At 32.1% G+C, this 19905-nt stretch overlaps 1 protein-coding gene and 1 long non-coding RNA gene across 2 annotated transcripts; one reads left to right on the top strand and one right to left on the bottom strand.

Annotated features, from left to right (window-relative positions):
* Window positions 1–2605: 2605 nt before the first annotated feature.
* Window positions 2606–7589, bottom strand: LOC148598136 (uncharacterized). Its single transcript, XM_088561029.1, has 4 exons — window positions 7518–7589; window positions 5762–5827; window positions 4590–4819; window positions 2606–3036 (listed from the first exon to the last, which is right to left on the bottom strand). Exons 1-4 carry the CDS (start codon window positions 7563–7565, stop codon window positions 2763–2765), a joined length of 618 nt encoding a protein of 205 aa, XP_088417155.1. The 5' UTR covers window positions 7566–7589; the 3' UTR covers window positions 2606–2762.
* A 1752-nt stretch (window positions 7590–9341) lies between these two features.
* LOC148598135 (uncharacterized) lies at window positions 9342–15991 on the top strand. The gene is made up of 3 exons (XR_015918451.1): window positions 9342–9616; window positions 10585–10654; window positions 15826–15991. It is a non-coding gene; the product is annotated as an uncharacterized LOC148598135 (long non-coding RNA).
* Window positions 15992–19905: the final 3914 nt, after the last annotated feature.

Genomic DNA, 19905 nt, shown 5'->3' with positions numbered 1-19905 from the left:
TGTAGAGGCTAAGACCATTTCTTCTCACTCTTCACTAGGATATTAACAAGCAAAAATTTTAATGCTACGAGAAGTTATAGGCAAATTATTAGTTTCCCCCCCCCCTCATTCTTGAAATTCCTTCATTCTTTACCCGATGTTATTTTTTTGGCTATTTTGATGATTGCTCAGAGTGAGAAAATGGCTCATGAAACTCTCATATGTCTTAGATATAGTTAATTTGTTTGGACATATATCCAAGGAATTAGTTTTTTCTTCAATGTCATTTCTTTTTTTACTCTAACGGAAAACTCGATTGAAATTGAAGGTTAACTTATATGAGTCCGGTAATAACTTTTGTGATACCTTATTTTGTTTGAAGAAATAAGCTCGAATGCATTAAATTCAATAAGTAACATTCTACATACATCGTCTGTTCCTGGCCGAAATGATTTTAGCAGTTGATACCGTTAAGTTTGTGCTGTGTGATAATTTTGCATATAATACAACGATATCAATTTATGGGATATTTAATTATAATACGCAAATATTATGATTTTTACGGAATATTCCAATTAACGCAGTGAATAAAACTATTTCTGATAAACACCCCCTAATAAATACGAAAGACAGCTCCACTCCAATTATTTTAAAAGCTTGTAAAATAAATTCACAACATTGCTCTCCATTTAGTGAATAAATCGCTTTAATGTATTGGAAAAATGGTTACAAAAGATTAAGGAACGTTCATACATGCGATTTTAAAATGAAATTTAAATCAATGTAATATTTTTGTGCTATTTTATGGGGGTTTACAATAATGTCGATGTATTTGATTATTTATGATTCTATATTGTTTTTAATCAAGATTTTCTCATTTTTGTAACAATTAATTATCTTTCTATTAAAATAATTTAACTCCAAAAGTTTCAAAATATATTGGGCTGAATCTCACCATTTGATTACAAGCTTTTCGACACCGCATCTTTGATCTCGCAAGATTTCGAGGAATCGTGACCATGAGAAATTTTTACGACCAATCCAATCGTATGCTATGAGGACTTTTATTTCAATCCATACCAAACTTAGCCATGTGTTAGGTAGGTACATTAAAAACCTTAACATTTGTAATATGTAGAAAAAGACATTTGCCATTTTTATCGGTAGTTTTTCACGAAAAGATGTTTTTAAGATTGACCTCAACATTATGTAAATGGCAAATCACAATACATTTGAATGGAAGATGAGGAAAAATTTTCATGAAATAGCAGAATCACGTGACGAAACACACACTCATTCTTACATGTGGTGTAAGATAACTTTATTTATTAGCCAGAGGTAATGCCCGAAAGGAATGAACACTGTTCCCTATTAATGTGAATTTTCAAGCCAAATGATGACCAGTATTGTACGTACGGCTTGATATTTATATGTTCTTATGTTCTTGCTATTTCTGTAATATTTTAGAACAAACCCTTTCTTCTTTCGTGTACACCGTACATGACGTTTTATGAGCAACTCGGCGAGTATTTCTACACTTACCCAAACCGGTGCACCTGTTCAATGTTCAAAGTTTTTAGCAGAGCCCGGATGACTCATTTACATTTTTTTCTTTGTATGTGTTATTTTGGTTATTTTATGTTCTTCTGCATATAGTCGCTATCTTTAAATCGTATTCTCTTGATTTCCGTTCGAATCCGGGTTCCCTTGATTCCCTTTGAACCTGTCAAGAATGTTATTGACTTCGGTTGGTCGGCGTAGTTTCAATGTTATGTTAATACTCTAGGTGTATGCACACTTCGTATTATTGACTTGGTGTTCCGTTTTTTTTAAATGTTTCTAAATATTGCAAGAGTGATACTTGTTTTAACAGAACATTAAACAATGCCAAAACCACACACTTTTTATGAACCAGTCCCTTTTCATATTTTTCCTGTATTTTGAACCTCGGTAATTTAAACCTTTTAAAGTCCAGAAGGGCACGCTGTACATCTCTACATGTCCTATGAGAACAGAGAGTTCTATTTAGTTCATGAATATTTTTCTGATGGTGGATATTATTTATTTGAATTAGATACAAAGGTCTTGGGAAAAAAACTACATGTTTACTTGTTCGGCTCGATAACATATTTTGTGTGTGACTATATGTCTTTTCAATTGTTTACTTCATCATAAAAGACCATAGTAAAAATTTGATAAAAAATAATTTACAATTACAGCACCATGTGACTAAGTACTTATTAAAGGGGATAGCCATATAATAGGAAATTAACTTTAACAAGTACTGCTACATGTATTATTTATTGAAGTATTAGAAAATAAATCTTTGTTCCGTGACCGTTCCGTATATTAATCTTACTGAAGTTTAGTTACTCTGTTTTTTGTGAACAAAAAGTCACGGGTCAGCGCTACTCATTACAAATCTGCAAAACCGCTTGCGATGTTCTGTACAAATTTGAATAAGAGACGTGGTATAGCACGTTGTATGGCAAAGATGTACATTGTGAAAGGTTTGAATTTACCCTCTGCATATGAAATTAGCTGTAGTGAATGAAATCTTATAAGCAATATAAAAAAAACTATGTATTCTAGTATATATTCGCAATATTAAGTTAACAAAGCGTGCTACTGCATATTCTATTTATTAAAGTTAATAATTTTTGCACAAAAGTTTCCACATGATTATGTAAAGTATAGATTGAAGAGAACTGAGTGGATACAGTAAAATAGTTGATCTTATTTTAAGCTTTCAGAATATAAAGGAAATTGGGGTCGATCTCGAATTAGCAGTTAGAGTTATTATACTGATATCTCCACAGAATATATGTACGGTTTTTCGGATAACCAGTCTTCTTAATTCGATATGTTCCAGCACTAATGTACTCGTTTTTTGAATAAACGATACCAACATGACCACTTCCAACAGATCTAGGAAAGGCTATGATATCTCCTGCCTGCTTAATGTAAACTCGCCTATAACAGCCTGTGCTCCTGATATAGGAAGATCTCGGATTTCCCCATTCGTTAGCACCTATTGGATAATATCCTTTTGATTTTCTGAAAGTAAAAGATGTTAAAAAATTTTCTCTATAATTTGGTCGCTTTATCGTTTCGTCGTTTTTACCGCTTGGATAACTAGATATTTGGTGATATCACAGCGTAGAACGATGTGATATAAAAAATATACCGTTTTAATTGCTAGTTGTGACTTTTTTTATTGTTCTCCTGTAACAATCGGTGACTTCATAGACATCATCCCATGACAGATGCCAAATGTAAAGCGGCCATTTTTGTTAGAGGAATTATAGAGAATAACAGTGAAACCTATAACTACTTTTATGTATTGAATGCATATTTCGTAATTTGAATTAATTTTATTATGGTTGATTTTATGACATCATATCCATTGAAAAACCAAACAAGGCTAGGAAAAGTTCAATTTTTGAACGATTTATTTTCTTGATCAAAAAGGGGTTTATTTTTTAACCTACTTAATCTACACCATTAATAAATTGACTTTTCAATTTATTGCCATTTTATATTAACTGTATATTTGACCTTAACACTGTATTGCAACACACCCTTTACTTTGTAACTTCAATGGTATTCCAATACACTTAAAAATGAATGATATTACAAATGGTGGTAATAAAAGATTGATAACACTGATAGTAGAAATCCGCGTTAAATATTGTTAAGAAAAAAGTCTGTTATTCGTTTTTTAATAGTTTTTTTTATTCAATATTGCTTTTAATTGTTTGCTAGAACATTTGCATATACCGATTCCTTTTACACGTTTACGTCTAATCTTCTAACCAACATTTGTAAACAAATCGATATATAAAAATGAATACAAAAATGTTCTGTATATAAAAATATGTAAATATTGATATACAGCAGAACTTCACTCGCTCGAACTCAGATAGCTCGAACACCCGGGATTTCTCTATCACAATTCAAAGTACCAACATTTTCTCCTATATAATCAACACCCTTGGATTTCTCGAAATTCGATTTATCGCGAACTGACTAGTCGGTCCGTTCGGTAATAAATCATAGAGAATAATCCTCACTACTCGAACTCGTCAGCCATTTTGTCAGCTTGGGTTAGAAAAGGTGTAAAAAACTGAAACCCAATCATTAATGAGTGTCATTTTAGTTAATTACAGTTAATATTTAAGTCATCATTAATAAAGTAGTTTCGATCTTAACATGGTACTGATTGAAGTTCGAGAATGTTTCGAAATCGGTATGATGAAAAAATCAAAGAAAATCAGATGCAAACATAGTATTGACCAATTCAAGGAACTCGAACTCTGGACGTTTTTAAACACAAATACAGCATTTTAAATTTCCATAAATCAACATAATCTTCCGAAAGCGAATGAAAAAGATTCACGAACTAACAAATTAAAACTTGGTAGGAAGTAAGCAATTTCTAACTATATAGTCTAACTCGGACCGAAAACGCATGAAAACAGAAATATACGATACAATTTTTCGACCTCCCAATAACTCGAACACGAACACATTTCAATGGTCCCATGGTGTTTGAGCTACCGATGTTTGACTGTAATTTATATTGAAAAAAGGAAAAAATATTTTTTTACCGATTTGGGGATTTAGCATTGACGGACTTCAGCATATCGTAGACAAAGAGGTTGCATTTGTTCGAAAAACAGTACTTAAGTCCTCCTTTGCAACCAATATAATTCCATGACATCGATCCAACTTTGTTATTTGCTGAATTGGCTAATTTATTTGCCGTAACTCCTCTAGTTTGCGTTCCACTATGAGTGCCAGAAGTTGGGGTTCGTGAAGAGCGTCTTCCCCACCAGCCCTATGAACAAAATATTTATCAGCTTTTTCAAATTTTACATCCGGAAGGAATAATTAGTTCCAATAGTTTTCCTAATTAGTAAACAATACGATTCAGTATGTGTTGTGTATTTTTTTAATGTCAATCATAAAGGATATACAGTGTATACCGTAAACGCGACCGGAAAATATAAAACAGTAGGGATTCATGAAGGACTTAGAAGAAAGACAGTACGTAAAGGCAATAAAGTTTTGTGATTTTTTGGTCTATGATAATCTTTTGGGCTACTGAAAATTGAATCGTAATATTTTGCTCTTTGCTATGTGATTAAGCCGAATACCCTCAGTAGTAAAAGGGAAAATATGATATATCAATTTTCTATTAGGTTAGACAATTGATGCTAGCCTTTTAACGGTATATAAGGTGGCAGGTTTATAAAGGGTTTAGTGATAATGATGTGCTTTGTTTGGTGGTATTTATCATATTTGTCAAAATTTGTAGTATTTCAAATTTCAAAATACCTACAATACTGTGGCTTCCTTGCTTGTACTGTACATTTTTATTCAACAGGTTTGGTTTTGAGTAATTCTTGTATACAATTAACTTTTAGATTTAATAATGCTGATTAGAGCTACTCCTAGGAAACACGTGTACAGCATATCAGCATTTGCAATAGATATGATTGGTATTTCTATATATTATGATCATATAAACAGTTCACTTCATAGCCAACTGATATGCCGCTAAAGGGTAACAATACATTTTTCCGTTATACGTATACAACATACCAACATTTGCATTATCATTAATATTATTGATGAATCCACATAAATCTATCGGTATTTCTTTTATATATGGGATAATAACTGAATTAAGAACTAATCAAACTATTTTGTTAATCAAATTTGTTTTCGGTATCATTTGTTGTATCTAAAATAGCCTAGTTCATCTCAGTAATCTTACCCAAGCATGACTTGCAGCTATAGCACTGAACAGAACTAGTATTAGCAGGAATACTCTCAGGTTCATCTGAATCAATATTATATATATCAAAGTTTACAGCATCAATTCAATGTTAAATATATACTAGTTTATTAATTAACATTCACTTTGGTAGTGAGTAGAATTGAGATATTGCATTTGTACTTTTGTAAACGTTTATCTGTTGTATCATTAAAAGTAATTGAGTTGACCGTCGACCCAACGCATAATTGGTGAAACGGAAATTGAGCGAAAAGCCGTGTTAAACAAATATTGATTGATCACGATGAATTTATAGATCGATTAATATTGAAAACAATTAGTAGGTCAATCCGAATTATTTTTAGTATTATGCTGATGTGTGTTTACTCAATCGGTTTTAAATTAAAATGCATTTCACCATTTAGAACGGTAAGTTTGATCATCAACTTTCCATTTACCAGAAAGGCCATACATGTATGAAATACAGTTTTAATATTGTAACCGTCAGTGTCGGTTGTTTATAAGAAATCATAGACAATTTTATGAAGCTTGCGACAAATTTTTACTTCATTTTCAGATATGAAACGACTGACCGTACGTTCTTTGCTTATGTTTTATCATGATTTTGAAATCAAGAGAACAAGGATTAGAATGATAATAAAAAATAGCATAATCAAAGGATAACGACTAGACTAGGAATAAGACTCACACAACAAAGTACAAAAAATAACAAAAAATAAAAAGCACGAAGAAAGAAACAAAGAGCAAACCCGGCTCCATTAAACGCTCAAGCATGAAGCAGTTGCAACGGCAGGGTAAACGTTCGCTTTCTAGAAATATCCACCCATCGAATTGCTCATAACATATCACGCCTGGAGTCGGAATAGACAAAATAACAAAATCGGTTCTCATGGTGCAGATTGATACACCATGGCGATCCAAGAGTTTATGATTACTACAAATTATTTACTGAAGACTTTAATCTTGAAGTCATGAACCCTGTTCCAAAAGCCCAATTCAAAAAGTCTAACGTGGTTCAAAAATACTTGGAAAATGTATTAGTTGGTTTTTTTTTTAAATCTCCATACGCAAAATATTTCTTTTATATATTGACTTCAGTAAGGTGAAAAAATAGTACTGGACAGACACTAAATTCCAACCGATACTTGGATGTCGTCCAAGAATATCAGGTACATTAATTACTCAGTGTGAAGTGTACTAGCGACATTTATTTGAAGTGCTTGAAAAAAGATGGATAAAATATGATATAAATAGATGAGATTATTTTTAAAGTGTCTGAATGCAAGTTTCAAGGATTATTTCGGTGTTCCGGAGGAAATTGAGGGATTACATATGGAATTTGAGAATAGCGGCCAACCATATCACACTTCGTCCTCTCGTAAGAGTAGTATCCCTTGCATATTCCACTCGATTTTAGGGTGGTCCTTCAGCTGAGCTACAACCCAAAATGTCCGTAACAAAATGTATGGAATCTTATGAAATCAATAATAGTGCATCTGTGGCAAACAAACCAATATCAATCGATATATATATTTTTTTAATTTACAAACAATGTATGCTTCAACGTGGTTCATTGTTTTAATTATTGTGATTTTCTCGAGTTAGTCAGGTTTTCAACGTTAAAAAGCGAATATAGCACATGGTAGCTTAATGGCAAAAATGTAATAAAGAAATGTGTTTGGGGGAGGGCAAGAACAGTGAAACGCTGACAAAAAATGAGAAATGAAATACTTACTACTGCTATTTTTTTCTGAATGATATGATTATCAATATTACATGTCATGAACGTATATTGTTAGATATTATGTTTCAAATTAATGTTTTTCTCAGAAATAATCGTTATGACATGATTTTATACTTTATAATTTGATATTTACAATTGTTAAAGCTGTTAACAACGTTTTTTTACAATAAAATTGAAAATATTATTGTTAGTAGGAAATATGTTCTCATTATTCAAAAAATGTAAAACATGTTGTAGTTTTTCCCAGATCATTTAATCATGACATAAGTTGTAAAGGACCTATAAAAACATAACAAAACAAAAACAAAATGAACCTATCAAAAACAAAAAATTCTAAAATGTAATCATATGATTTTATAAGGACAATTCTAATATCTTAACATCTTGTATACCATAACAAATGTCATATGGTTATTCCTTATCAATGCGGGTGTTTCTAGAAAAGAAGAGGATGGCTACCCTACCGATGCACCTGGTCCATTGTTCCAGTTTTTACTGGATTTATAATCTCTTATTTGCTTTTGCTGCTTTGTACGTGTTATGCTGGTTGTTTATTTTCTTTGTTTGTTTTCCCAGTCTGGTCTTTGTTTCTGGATTGTATTCTTTTGATTTCGGCTTGGAGTTTTGTTCCCTTGAGTAACTTTTGCATACATGATAAGCAGGTACGCTTTACTCCTCGTTCTTGTGTTTACGTTTTGATACCGGATGGACATTTTGAGGCAGCGCATTTTAACCATAGACAAATCTCTTATATATTTTTCAATATCACATTCACAATAAATTCAAATAATAATCATTTACAGCCGTTTCACGATTCACATTTATTTCAAACATTGACCGATTCAGAAACTGAACTATTTAACATTCTGGAATTGCTATTGTACAAGGCAATCTTGATTGACCAAAATGCGTTTTACAAGGATGCTGCAACGGCGCAACGTTGTTTACAATGACAGAAGTTGATTTGTTTTAACTGGCCAATTCACAAGTACAACAATTCAGAAAATATATTTTCCAAGAATTTTGACATGTATTACTAGTATGTCAAGCACCAAAAACAGTCTGACTTTCGAGACTCACTGTAAACGTTACAGACAGTTCTTTCAGAAAATGTTAGACTCTTACAATGACGAAAATAAGTGAACTTTATCTAACTGTCAAACGATATTTAATTTAAACAAACTATAATGGAAAATTCTCTGCAAAATAAAAAAAAAACATTTTATGAATATATTACTTTGGCCCACCTTCTTAACTATACTTCTACCTTGCATTGACTACCTGTTCATCGTAGCGTCAACTATAGTGGGCAACTATTGGGGAAAATATGTAAAAAACTGAATTTTAAAAATGATAATGACTGCAATAAGGACAATAACAGTATTTTGACTTGAAATAAAAACGATATTAAAAATTTGGCACGATTTGGAAAAAAAGGGGAGGCAAACCCTTGCGTTTTTCCAATTCTCATCCGTATATCGTAACACTATCAATGTTTATATATACTTGAATATGTACACGTACTCATAAAAGGTACACAGTAAAAACAACTAACACGTGATTTGTTTGTTGTGCATTTATAATTAATTTATTTGTATTACCGTGTCGTCGTTTCCTTGCAAGATCAGGCTACTCTAAGACAATTTGTTATGACATTTTGATGAGTAAAAAACGGCTGGTGCAAAATCGGATGGGTTCGGACGTGTCTACTATATTCACTAAAATAGATTAGTGCATGAGGAAAAATGTTTTGGTGGCAATTTTATAGAAGCAGGTGGCATTTTGTATTTGTTTTTGTTTACTATCAAGATATGAAATGCGATAGTAAACCAAATTGGAGTCTGGAAGATTTATTAGCACGCATTTGAATGTTTGAAAGGAGCTCATCTTTTCAGATTTTAATTCGTGGTCGTGTCTTGGAACCAATATTTTAGATTTTAATGGCCTATTCGTGTTGTTTACTTTTCAAATTTTGTATTTTGGACCCTAAACTGTTTAATGAACATTACTCAACAAGATACAGATATTGTTAAATAACTTACAGTGGCTTTTTAAGCTGAAACTGCATTAGCGCCAGCGTTCTAGTTAAGGTATGTCTAGCTACGATTCCTTTGCGATAAAATTAATTATGTACTATCGTTGTAATACTTTTTCAACCTCTATTTTTAAACCAAATAACCAACCAACATGTGTGTGGGAAGAACCAAGTTTGTGCTTCGTATTTAACACCCAACTGGTCAATGGAGGGACATTACAAACTGATCAAACACGTTGTTTAAATTATATTTCATTTAAATTGTCATTTTCGTAAAGTTTTATATCAATGCCAAGTATGCGTGGGCAGTCTGGCTGGCCGAACCCAAATACAAATGCATGTTCTTTCTTCTCTTACTAGAGGAAGGAAAACTAGTTAAGATAGGGTTATCTGTCTGTATCCACTAAAATCCAGGATAAATAAAAAAAGAGTTGTCTCATTGTTTTCGCTTAGGGAATCATTATTATTGTCTTTTGAAACTCTCCACATGAAAATAAAGGGTAATGAATAGTCTCTTCCCATCATTGTATATTACTTTATAGTAATTTCTATAAAAGAAAAGAAAACCAAGAAATGAGTTGCCAATAATATCATATAGAATGGTCAATGATCTGGATAATGGCATCATGTGGTCTTTACTACAGACATAAAACCTTCCTTCAGTCATGGTTTCCCAAAAAACTCATATTTTGTCATAGGAATAATCTGATTGAAGATTGCTCTGATATGTTTTACTATCATAGGGTGCTTATCTAATTAAATACCAGTCCGCATAAAATTCAGACACTACCAATGGTAAAGTAATTCATGGTCAAGAAAAACCCACCAAACAAACTATGCTTTTTCAGTCTACATATGCTATACTTTCACACAACAACAACCTTTTCTGCATTCAGATTTATCCTTTTGAGAAAATCGTACATTTATCCCCCACTAAAAGCAACCAAATCAAGCCAAATCAAGAACGATAACTCTTCTAAAGTGCAATTGCATGTACAATCTATATGATTTTTACCTCAAAAGTGCAACAACCAAACGAAAAACTAAGACTGGCTACATGATCAGTTACTGTGTCTGCACAGGAAATAAAACTGTAAGTATTTATCGTTTTGTAATATAAGCCGTCTGCACAAAGCTTAGTTAGAAATTCAACTATATTTTTTCACAGTGGTCTGAAATGGATCAAATGATCGTTCACTGCACCAGCTAGACCACTTCCCCCGGCACTTTACTAAGCGACTAAAGAGCCTGGTCGCCATGCATGTTGATGCAAGTTTGACGCTGCTTTTGATTATTGCCAGATGAAGCACTCCACATGAACATAAAGGGTAATGAATAGTCTGTAAAATTCCTATCTAGAATGTTCACAAAGATAAACAGTTGTCCAAATGCGGATAATTCTTTTGACGAATGTTCATGCCTGTTATTTTTCAATCCCTAGCTAGAACCAATGTGTTGTTAACTGTCGAGGGTAGAAGACTCCCTTCGGAGACTTGAAAATGTTGGTATCTTGATTGTTACTTGAATCAACACTAGTAAGTAATATAACGTTTTGTGATAATTAATATTGATGCAATCAATTTCAGAGTTGCTCTTTCCTTTCTCATTTTTGCGAGACATCTCCCCATATGGGTGAAAGGGGGATACACATAACCTTTTATATCTGAACCATTTAAACAGATTGCATCTACTGGATCTGGTTTCCAATTGACATGCTTTTGTAGCTAGTTGTTCAGCCTCCAATTCCATATCTCCAATCAATTTCACAATCTATTGAAGATTTGGGGATCTAATTGCCAATCGCAGGAGTAGTCTATGTTCTGTTAATTGATTAATTGATTCCTGGAAAATACTATGTCGTCAGAATTTCCAATTAACAAAATATATAAAGGAAATGTCCCACAACGCATTCTCCAAACTGAAGACCTCGGACTACTGGTTAGGCAACACTTGAGGAAAGGTTCGGTTCTGAATTCTGTTTTGAATATTTTGTATGTTCTGAGTTTAGGCATTTGTTGAATATTGTCTTGCCAGGATTGTGTATATTCGTCCATCAAGTGCGTTTTAACACTATAGATTACACACGTAACAACATCATCTAGAGCGAAAATGTCAGTGGTCCACATGAACCTATGAGACTCTTTGCATGATTGAACCATATAGTATCACGGTATCAAGTTGATATATTCTGGTCCCATAAGAAAACTTTACGGCATATCCTTGTATCAGGTAATTTCATATTTCATATTTATATTTATTTAGTTTCTTTACACATGTTTTCCCATGGAGACTTAGACTTAGTTTTTCTCTTTGACCCGGTGGGTACAAATATAGGCCTATACTGAGAACGAAATTCGGGAACTTTCTTTGGCGACAAATTGATTCGGTAATGGGAATCCAATGGACCATTTGTACTAGAAACTCAGCTCTTTCCCCTATACATAATTTTGGATTATCTGATCTAACAACACCTTTAACTAGTTTTAGAGTACCCATCATATGGTCTGTTGGTATTTTGAGTACTTTTAACCTCCGCATTTATATTGGTTTTAAAGTTGCTAGTGTCTTTCGACTATTTTGGCAAATCATTTTTAAATACAACCTCATTCCAAATGCTGAAACCTATTTTTTTAAGCGATGGCTACTATTTTTAACTATCTGTATTTTCTTAAATTGAAGTACAAAAATACCAATTATATACATTGCAAAATTAAACTATGTTTTAATTTTACTCCCACATATTCACTTCTTAAGGCAAACAAACATCTTTTGATTACCGCTATAACTTTGGTTCCCTTGATTTCTCTCAATAATGAATCTAAATAAATCAACAAAAAATCCCTCTAGTGAACAGTAAAATGATGAATGGAAAATATCAGACACCTTATGGTAAGGCTTCACTGTTCTTTAACCCCAATGAGCCACTTTAAAGGACTTGGAAGTTTTACCGTTTTGTGTCTCAGATGTGTAGGTTCTTATACGACTTCAACAACAAGACTGGGAGTTGTTAAAAAATAGCATTAAATTTTCTATATCATCATATGGAATAATTCTCGATTAATTATATTTTGGTAAATAGTTTTGGTACTTTCATTCCCAGTCTTTGTCTCGGCAAATCGTTACGACACGTACAGATTATTTGATATCATTGACGATCACAACATTTATATTTCAAAATCTATCGAAGAAATCAATATAATGAAACAGATAATTTGTACATTGAATAAAACAACTAAAGTAAGTAACAATTTCTTCAGTATAACATATATATAGGGTATGCAAGTATCGTTCTAGTTTCATTTTTTTCTTTACCGAAATTTCGCATGTAGAACGTATTGAAAACCGGAGACCAATCTGCATTTTATTGTTTACTTCCGGGTACTCGAAACGCTGCATAACATTGCAAAATCTTTTCTTTTATGTTTTATCTTATTTATCATGTAGAGATAGATATTTGTCATTTTTTATCGGTATTCTTTACACAAAACGATGTTTTGTCGTTAACACTTAACTCAATGCTCCGTAAATGACAAATCTCCATGCTTTTGAATAGTAGACTAGGACCCATTCCCATGAAATCACGGGATTACATGACGAACTTACATAACCTATAGGAGAGAAAGTGGTCACTACTTCTTGGCTCTACTCAACAATATAATTCTCAAGGTACCTGTCGAGAAAAAACTGAATTTGTTACAGTACTGTAAACGGACGTCCGCAAACGACAGATTATCGCAACATTTGACCTTCACCTTTTTTATATCGGCAAAAAATCCGAAGCATCAGCAATGGGATTCAAATAAATTTGTTAAATTAAACAAAAACACGGCCAAAACGTGAATACATGAAACAGACGATCTACATACACAATGTAGCTAACAGAAGGAAAAAGGTTACAAAAACTCAAGATAAGATAAACAAAACCTACAAAAAAATAAAGTACTAGCAATATGAAATCCCACAAAACACCAGGTGTGACTTCAGGTGTTTCGAAAGGGTAAGCATTTCCTACTCCACAAACGGCACCCGCCATATTGCAAGAGAGTATAATTTGGAAATAATCTAGTAACAATTATGCAACACGTTTAAAACACTATTGACATCATACATCAATTATTCATTTTTTAACTAAGAATCATTTTGTAACTTGGAAATAGTGGACCAACATCCGAAATTAACAAAATAAGATAAAAAAAAAAAAAAAACATATGACATTGTCAATTAATTTTTTTATGGTCTAAAATTTGCTTAGAAATTTCAAAATTAAGTTTAAGATGCATATCTTTCCGATCTTTTCTGATTCCGTCAAAAATAATTATATTTAAAAATATAAACACTGTATTTTTATTTTATTTATAATTTAAGATGAGATGAGAGTATTTCTGCTTCTATTTGTTTTGTTAAGTGAAAAAGCTGGAAGTAATGTCAGTGTAAGATTAAAATTTACTTGATAATACCAAGTAACAACACTTGATCGGGTAAAAAAGCTGAGGTAAAATTCACCCTTTTTCATAACACAGTCGCCATAATCGTACCCATAAGAAACAAATCTCCGAAAGACCGAATAAAATTCACTAAAAAAAACGACAAAAAATTGCACAATAGCATTGAATATTCTAGTCTTAAATTTGCCACTGATTTATTAAATTATATTCATTCCAGTAACGTAAACATTGTATTGTTTTTATGATTTACTTGAGTGAGTCGAAACGTACATATACTTTTTAGGGAAATGGAAAGGTAACGTATGTGACTTTATAGAGCATATACACATGAAAGTCGTGTTTGCAAAACCTAAACCACTTTCTCCCTTTCACATGTAAAATAAAGAAGAAAAAAAACTTAAGGACGTAGACCTAACGTAAGGAAAAGCACTGGAACGTTTGTGTTTAGCATTTAACATGAATCTCATCAGAGTAACTTGGATTGATTTCATTCTGTTTCAAATGAAAGCTTGATAGGCATTTGTGAAATTAAATATGATACAAACATATCATTGATTTAAACTGTTATTTCTTTTACACTAAGTCTACCTATATATTTTGTTTTATTAGGCTTATGGCGAAGACGATCTCCATGTATAACTTCGGGAAGAGGAGTGTCGGTCAATAGAATAGAAAATGCAGCGGATAACAAAGATGGTTTATCTCCTTATGGGCAAAGTTTGGTTGCAAAGGAGAAATTTTATATTGTTTTCGAATAAAATGCAACCTATTTGTTCACGATATGCTGGTGTCAGTAAATGCTAAAGTCCCATATCGATTAAACCAAATTCCATTTCATAAAAATAAATTATGGTAATATTTAAAGCTTACTCCACGCTGTATTTTAATGTCTTTTAATATATTGATTCGTTTTTTTTCTCCAAGTGTTCTCTTATAGTTTTGCGCTCTCTGTGTTACATAATAGAGTAGAATAGCAGAATATAATTGAAAGAAAGTGTTTGGAACAGAATAGAATACGACTATATTTTTCATGTCAAATGACAATAAAATAATATAAAAATAATAATATAATATAAATAAAAATAAATGCCATTTTAAATTATACCATTTGAAATTTATAATTTAAAATTATTGCTCGATAAGTTTAGGTTTTCGTGGTTCTTATTGACCTTAGTTCATGCAAAGGCGAATTCATTAATTTATGAAGGAAAAGGCGGGATTCCGATCCTAAAATCTATAAAATGGTGTATGTGTTCGAGGATACGTTTAGGCCAACACCTATAATTGCACAAATTTATCAAAATTACGGTATGCATGGTTATTACCAATTTGCAGGAGATTTTGGCCACATACTTTGACAACTTTCATATTCTAACCTTAAATGCATATTCATCAAAACAACTTTTGACTAAGTTATTGAAAAATGTATAAAAATAATACTTTATGACGTAATTGAAACCTAAACGTTGTAAAAACCCGCGATTGTTTTTGTCTGGATGTACGACCTTAAAGCACAAAGAAATAAAATAAAAAGGTTTTTTTAAGAGAAGCTAAGTTTTCATTAAATAACGGCTTGATATTTGTATTTTGGATATACCCCTTTCCCAACTAAAAGGCAGTTTCAGCCACCGGAACATCTGAATCGGCCACTATGATGATTTGTATCAAGGTGATAAAGAGCTTTCCACTTCAGTGGAATATTCATCACAATAGCAAAATCAAAAATCAATCTATCGGAGACAAAATTAAAAACCTCGATCTTTCTATTAAATATATCTTTTAGATTGTTTAATGACACTTTCCATGCCTTACTTTTCAGAAAACCGAACCAATATTCTACAATAGGTGCTAACGAGTGGGGAAATGCGAGTTCTACCTATGTCAGCGACACAGGCTGTGATGGGCAAGTTTACAGCAAGCAGGCAGGAGATGTCATAACCTTTCCCTATTCTGGAGGAAGTAGTAATGTTGGTATTTACATCAGTGCCGGAAAAGAACGTATAGAGAAGACCGATTACCCGAGACGCTATATTCTGTGGAGATATCAGTACAACAATGCCAATTGTTAAAAAGGTGTAAATTGACCCAACCAATGTTATTTCGTGTCTAATTAGTAAGGAAAAAAGGAGTTCTTTTACATTTTGTCTTTGCCTTCTACCGCAACAAGCGACTCTTTTAAAATGTTATATATTTTTTTTCAGAAACCTTCTTCGATGGCGTATTTGTATCCCTTTCGTATTAATGAAGTAGACCTAGGGTAAGGGACATAACTCTTGAAATCAGTGATATGTTTGTATAATGTTCAATATCACCAAAGTCTATCAAGCTCTCATTTGTAACAGGATGAAATCAGCCCAGGTTACTCTGACGCTACATTGGATTGATGTAAAACGTTCCAATTCTTTATAACAGTTATGTCCCTTACCCTAGATCTACCTCCTTCAAATATTTGGGTTTTTTTAGGTAACCCAAACGTTCTTTAAGGATTTTCAGTTAATATGAATTTGAACCTAAGTCTTAATAAACCGGACCAATATATGTCTAGACCCAAAAAGAGTGAGATTAAGACATGTTTCTCTGTATTTTAACGCCAGGGGCTAGTATCTGTATGCTGTCCGATGATGCGCGTTTAGAGAGTATTTTGAAGGAGGTGAATTAAAAACCTAATATCACGCACTTATAACAAAATTTATTAATGTTCTTTCCAGGAAAGGTTACACTGTACGTGAAAAGTAAGAAATGGATGAAAATTTCAAAATATTTATACACATCAACTTTCTTTATGAACTGTTAGAAATGAGTAATGAGTACCTCCTCCTTTTAGTTCAGACCTGTTGTTAGGTTTTTTTTATTTCCACTTGAATATTTGTTATAAGACCGCCGATGATTCTCTTCATTTCATAATTGTGAACCCTTTAGACCTCCATGTAAACAAGTGTAAAACATTTGCCTAGAGTTCGACGTACTCAAAAAAAGAGATGACAAAAATCTTCTGAGATATCCACATTTGATTCAGAAAAATACCTGCCCTCTTTCACATCAGTATGAGTTTAACAAAACATTGGAACAAATAAATTGGTGAGATATTCTTTGCTCTGTGCTACCAATACCAATCGATATGCCTCGTTTCTACATGGACAGTCTCTTTATTTCGTAGCAAGCAAAAGTCTTTTGATATTTACATAACCACCAAGCTTAAGGAGGTAGTGTAGAGGACACAACTCTTGAAATCAGTGATATGTTTGTACAATATTCAATTTCACCAAAGCTTGTCAAGCTTGCCTTTGAAACAGAATGAAATCAGTCCGTTACAAGATGATTAAACGAGACTGATGTAAAATATTGAATACAAACGTTCCAATGATTTGTAAGAGTTATGTCCCTTACCCTAGGTCTACCTCCTTAAATAAATAGTTTCACAGCAACCAAAACATTTTCATATGATTTCTATAAGAACACTGCCATCAAAAGAAATAAATATAGTCACGAGATTACCATGTATATAATGATGAGTAGTTAGCTTAGTCGTGGAGTTAATTTGTCATAGAGAACAGTTAAACTGTAGTATATGTACTAAAAAGTTACTAAAAGTACTATCAAACTAATTTCAAAAGGTTATCAAGAAAATCATCTGCAAGCTATTTAATAAATTCCATTTATTTCCACAACACATGTTGATATCATTATCGGAATTGTCGTTAAAATGTTTGCAAAGGATGATTCATTCATTCGTTCATATCCATATTTCCTCTGTCAATTACATGTTAAATGAATGCAGCTAAATATTATATGTGAACAATAAAAAAATGTAAAAAAGTCACTTTTAAAAGACAAAAAAAGTGTTTAAAAACAAAAAAAATACATTTGACTCATCATAAATCTGTACACAAGTAACGTAGACTTCGTAATAAAGGGCTGGGCACAGAATTATTTTCTAATGACACAGGCCCTGAAATATTTCAACGTCAAAAAGAATGTCGGCCAAACGCAACTGCTGTAGCATGAAGAGTGCAGGAGATGACTTGCGTAAATGCAGTTTGAGTAAGAAAAAAATATTTTCATAAAAAACAATAGTCATAAACGTAAATTGTACAACAAGACGGCTCTTTTTGTAATGATTTTAAAACTGTATATTAAATAGTTGGAAAATGTCTTTAGAAAATCTGTTAAATGTTAAAAATGATAACGATAATCTGATTATTTCAATTAATTCAGAAATTCAGGAAGCTAAAAAATAGAAAAAAAAAACTCCTGGAATTGATATGATATCTATAGAATTATACAAAAGTGAATTTCTGTTACATTTGTTTTGCATAAGATATTTAATTTATGCTTTAAATATAGTATTTGAGTATGGGAATTGGTAAGTATACACCTTACGATGCCATAAATGGTGACACGGCTGGAAACTACCATGTGCAAAATTATTAGTGTCAGTATTCAAACAATGCTAAAGGTATACTGATATGGATAGAGATTGGGGCAATTTTAAAATTTTATATTAGAGTTTAAATTTTGATCAGAAAAATTGAATTATATTTCTTTTACGAATATTGGTAATATTTTATCAAAACAGTGTATTGTGGATTTGGACAGTATATTATTTGAAAAATATAAAAATGAGTGAAAAAATAGAATTTTAGCTCAAGGTATAGGTAAGAATTTACATACATATAAATTATTTAAAAGTTACTATGGGACAAAGGGATATTTATCTTGTAATATTCCATATAAAGACAGAAGCGCTCTCGCCAAATTAAGATGTGGAGTTGCACCACTGAGGATTGAGACAGCTCGATTTGAAAGTAAAATGGTTGAAATATTTATTTCATTTGTAATAATACTTTTGAGGATGAAAAACATGTTGTACTATCAAGCCCACTATATGCAGATCTACGACTCAATTCATACAGTCAAACATGTAAAATTGATTTAAATATTAACCTTTATCTGATGATGATAAGGCCATTTAACTTTTTAATACAGATGAGTGTTTTAATAATGTTGCCTAATCCCTTAATATTTTAAGAAATATTTTATTTTTATATATTCTTAAACTGTAATTGTGATTTTATGTGATATGTTGTAGATAGAGTAATCAAAGGAACCAAGGTTATAGCGGTAATCAAAAGAATGCAATCCTGGGACAAAGACCAGACATGGAAAACAGACGTATACAATAAAGAACATAAAGTAATTAAAATCGTGCATACAAAATAACAAAAGTAAATGAGCAACTCGGACTCCACTAAAAACTGGGAGCATGGACCAAGTGCACCGGTAGGGTAAGCGTCCTCTGCAGATAAATGTCTATGTGTAGTCTCTAGTACCATTATTCTATTTATAGAATGGCAGTTGTATTTTATTGTTGAATATTTGCATTTTATCTGGATTGAGTATATTATGTTATATAAGTGGTGAGACTGTAATAAAATATTGAAGCTGAATCAGTATCAACACTTGATACATATGCTTCTCATCTAGCTAACAAAGTTCATTCCAAGGTTAATGTGAAGTGTTCTATTATCTTGTCCCACTAAAATCCTGTATCTGAAGATTCCAAAGCAATTGCAACATAATATACATACTTGTCATGCTTAAACCTATTTCTCAGTACGAAACCTCCTTGCATAGCATTTGGTATATAGTCAAATAGCAGTTTTGAAGTAGTTTTCTTTTCTGTGATTTCAGAAACAGACCATACTGACCATTTTATGAAACCTAATGAAATAGTTTAGTCATTCATTTGTTTTCCTTTCGTTTCGACTGTAAAGTGGTAAGCGATGTATGTACAACATTTTGTATGTACTTCTGCTGAAAACATTCAATTAAGTACCAGTCCGCATAAAAATTCAGACACTACCAATGGTAAGGTGATTCATGGTCAAGAAAAACACAC

This window comes from Perna viridis, chromosome 14 (assembly GCF_037379345.1).
Source record: "Perna viridis isolate PV_CMFRI_1.1 ecotype Kerala chromosome 14, ASM3737934v1, whole genome shotgun sequence".
In the NCBI taxonomy this organism is placed as follows: Eukaryota; Metazoa; Mollusca; class Bivalvia; order Mytilida; family Mytilidae; genus Perna; species Perna viridis.
Note: the sequence above shows the minus strand (reverse complement) of the source record. Positions and strands in the feature narration are given on the sequence as shown.